The following is a 3,673-nucleotide window of genomic DNA, read 5'->3' on the forward strand; positions in this document are numbered from 1 at the left end:
TATATAAATAAATTGTAAATCCAAAAAATAACAACAAAAATACAAAGGATTCTGCGGTACACGTGTTTCAAGCTTTATATCAGTGTATAATTTACAATATAAAGCTATCTTCAGCCGCAAAAGTATATATACATATATTGTAATAATAACAATAATCTTTGGACAGAATTTGTAAACATTTAATGCATTGCTATGTGCATTTTTACAAATCACATGTCTCTATTCCTGGATGATTACAGTACAGTCAGTAGTATCAGTGGTCATCGGATAGATCATCTTCATGGTCAAGAGGGATAAACATCCGTCTAGTGGACATCCATTAATGTTATATCACCTGAAGAAATGCATACACAATGATGATCTATCTGATGCCCATGGATGCTACAGACTCCACTGTAATCATTCCAGGAATATAGACTGCAATCTTAAGAGACATGTGATTTGTGGAAACACATGTAGCGATTATTTACATTTGATGGATATTTGTCCTCATCTTGTTTGTTGTCAACACAACGTTTTGGCTGATATACCCTCCAGCCTTTTTCAAGTGTCTTGGTGAAATTTTGAACCTGAGTTCTCATTTCTAAGGCATTTTTCAATATTGTCGTTATTATCATTATTATTATTATTATTATTCAGGCCACTGCCTGGAATTGAACTTGGAATCTTCGGGGTTACTAGCCCATGCTCTTAACCACTACGCCATATGCCAGTGGGCATGTAGCGATGCATTAAATTTTTATAAATTCCATCCAAGGATTATTGTTGTTATTATTATATTTATCCAACATTATATTAATACAGCTCAACGCAACCCCAAAAACTGATTCACTGGTCAGCATCTTTAGACTGTGGCCGGCATAACAGAATAGGGGCTTTATTTGCATATTCAAAGGGTTTCCTGTATACAAATTTGAAAGATATATATGTATATATGTACTTGCCTGATATATTTTAGAGGCCCTGGCTTTGAAGATGTAACAGAGCGAGAAAACATGTTCCTCGCCACTGGCACCCAGCGGTTGAATACTTTACACAACATTAAGGAATATTGGTTTTATAATACTTTCACTAAATATAAATAAATCTGAAATTAGAAAGAAAAAGAAAACATATTTCAGATTAAGTGTGTAATATTATGAAAGAAAAGTAATAAAATGATTAGGCTTTTACTTGTTTCAGTCATTAGACTGTGGCCATGCTGGGGCACCAAATAATTTTGAAGTCCTGTTTTTATTCTTGTTTTTGCTTTATTTTTCTATTTGTGACAAAGGAATTGTATTTCAACAGAAATCATCCTCATCATCATCATCATCATCATCATCCAATTTTTAAAATCTGGGTTTTGTTCCAGTTAACGGGGGTGGCCGGATATACCTCAATGCCATAGCAACCGAGGTAGGCAGGTACAGCCCACCCCAGCTCTTGGGCTGGCTGGTGCCCATTCTCCTTTGCTATCATGAGGCTTTTTTGGAGCTGGATTTTCTACGGGGAGCATGCCCTTGCTTACCCCCAACCTCAGTTTCTAGACATGAGTGGACCAAGGCCTCTACCACGATTTTTAAGAACTGTGGTGGAAAACTAGCTCAGGAAGGCAGGGACACTACTCCCTGAGACCCCTCTTAGAGCCCCCTACTACTAACAAATATAGTGAGAAATGGATTAACTAAATAATGTATTTATGTATAATGGTGAAAGACCAAGGAAAACATTGGGAAAACCGTAAGAGAAGTTACAAAGGTATTGAGCCATGCTGATAAGTGGTTGAGGGATTAAAAACTATTGTAACTATTGTATGTATCATGGAAGTGGTGAGCTGGATGAATCATTAGCAGACCATAGCGGCATTTTGTCCATCTTCATGCTTCATGTTCTGAGTTCAAATTCCATTGTGGTCAACTATTCCTTTCAGGGTCAATAAAATAATTACCAGTTGAGTACTAGGGTTGATGTAATCAACTATCCCCTGCCCCCAAATTTCAGGCCTTGTGCCTATAATAGAAAGGATTATTATTATTATATAAAAGCGGCAAGCTGGAAGAATGCTTAGTGGCATTTCATCAAGCCAAGTGAAATCATAGTCGTGACAGATACTGATGTCACACAAATGGCACCTGTGCCGGTGGCATGTAAAAAGCCCCCATTACAATATCAGAGTTGTTGGCATTAGGAAGGGCATCCAGCTGTAGAAACCATGTCAAATCAGACTGGAGTCTGGTGCGGCCTTCCAGCTTGCCAGCCCTGGTCAAACCGTCCAACCCAGGCCAGCAAGGACAATGGACATCAAATGATGAAGATGATGATGATGATGATATACATATAAACCCACATGCTGCTGACATATTGGCACTTGGTACATTCTGTGTAATGTTTGGTATTAGGAAGGGCATCCAGCCATAGAAACCAAACCAAACTGGAACCTGGTACATCTCTCCAGCTTACCAGTTCCAGTCAAACCGTCTAAGATATGCCAGCATGGAAAATGGATACTAAATGACGATGTTGATGATAATGAAGTTGATGATGATGATGACGATGACGATGTACAAACACACACTTTGCTTCATGTTCTATATATACATATATATAAATCAATATATTGAGACAATAATGCCTAGATAGTGTTGTGAAAGGACACTCCCTTGTCCCTATCACAGCCATCAGAAATGCAGTAAACGAGTGATTAGCTAACAAGAAAGATTTAACCAATGATACTATTGTTCAAAAAATACTGATCATAGAATATCATTAAAAATTTTAAATCTGAGACCTTCTGCTCATAAAAATATATTTAATCATTAAAATAAAGCAAAAGTCTTTGAAGTGTGTAATAGCTATAAAAATCTATAGGTAGATGTACACATACATGTTTGTGCGAGGTCTGATACCTATGTACATATTATAAATCATGAAAAATTTATAAATAATCACACACACTAATCAATCAATCAATCAATACAGTTTATGATTAAATTAATTTTATAATATAAAATGCAGGGAACATTAAAGATCTAATCAGAAATAATTGTGTGTTGAGATATAAAGACAATATTTAATCTTTGGCGACGTTTTTTTTTTATGGTTATTCCAGCAAGGATAGAACATACCCTTTCAGCTGGGTTCTACCTGCGGATCCAATTAGAACATTTGCTGTCAGTTGCTTCTGATAGGATCCTCAGGTGGGCTTCTCTTGAGGACTCTGCTCCCATGAGCTTTACAGGAATAAGGCACTATGAAGATGGATGGACAGATGGATGGATGTATGGGTGGCTGAATGAACGGGTGGAATTCCAGATAGCAAACCTTCTTTATATTTGGTAAAGTAGTGATGAGAAATTAACCATCGTCATCATTGTCGTCATCATCATCATCATTGTTCTAATGTCCACTTTACTGTGCTGACATGGGTTGGATGAAATTTTTCATGACAGATTCTCTATGGTCAAATGCCCTTCTTGTAGTGACCAAGCCTCACCTGTTTGAAAGCAAGCTAATATTTCTCCATGATGAAAGTGTTGAGCTGGCAGCACCATTAGTATGTTGGGCAAAATGCTTAGTGGCATTTTGTCTGTCTTCACGTTCTGAGATCAAATACTGCCGAGGTTGACTTTGCCTTTCATCTTTTTGGGGGGGTCGATAAAATAGGTACCAAGTGAGCACTGGTGGGGGGGGG

At 37.4% G+C, this 3,673-nt stretch overlaps 1 protein-coding gene across 2 annotated transcripts in view; it reads right to left on the minus strand.

Moving 5' to 3' along the window:
• The window catches only part of LOC106874937 (NAD(P)H-hydrate epimerase), an 871,776-nt gene that overhangs the window by 467,722 nt on the left and 400,381 nt on the right, over positions 1-3,673 (minus strand). For both annotated transcript variants that reach the window (XM_052974456.1, XM_052974457.1), the window contains one exon: positions 945-1,087. In XM_052974456.1, coding sequence (XP_052830416.1) covers positions 945-1,042 — 98 coding nt within the window. In that variant the 5' untranslated portion in view covers positions 1,043-1,087. The remainder of the gene's footprint in view (positions 1-944; positions 1,088-3,673) is intronic.

The sequence above is a fragment of the Octopus bimaculoides genome, chromosome 18 (assembly GCF_001194135.2).
Source record: "Octopus bimaculoides isolate UCB-OBI-ISO-001 chromosome 18, ASM119413v2, whole genome shotgun sequence".
In the NCBI taxonomy this organism is placed as follows: domain Eukaryota; kingdom Metazoa; phylum Mollusca; class Cephalopoda; order Octopoda; family Octopodidae; genus Octopus; species Octopus bimaculoides.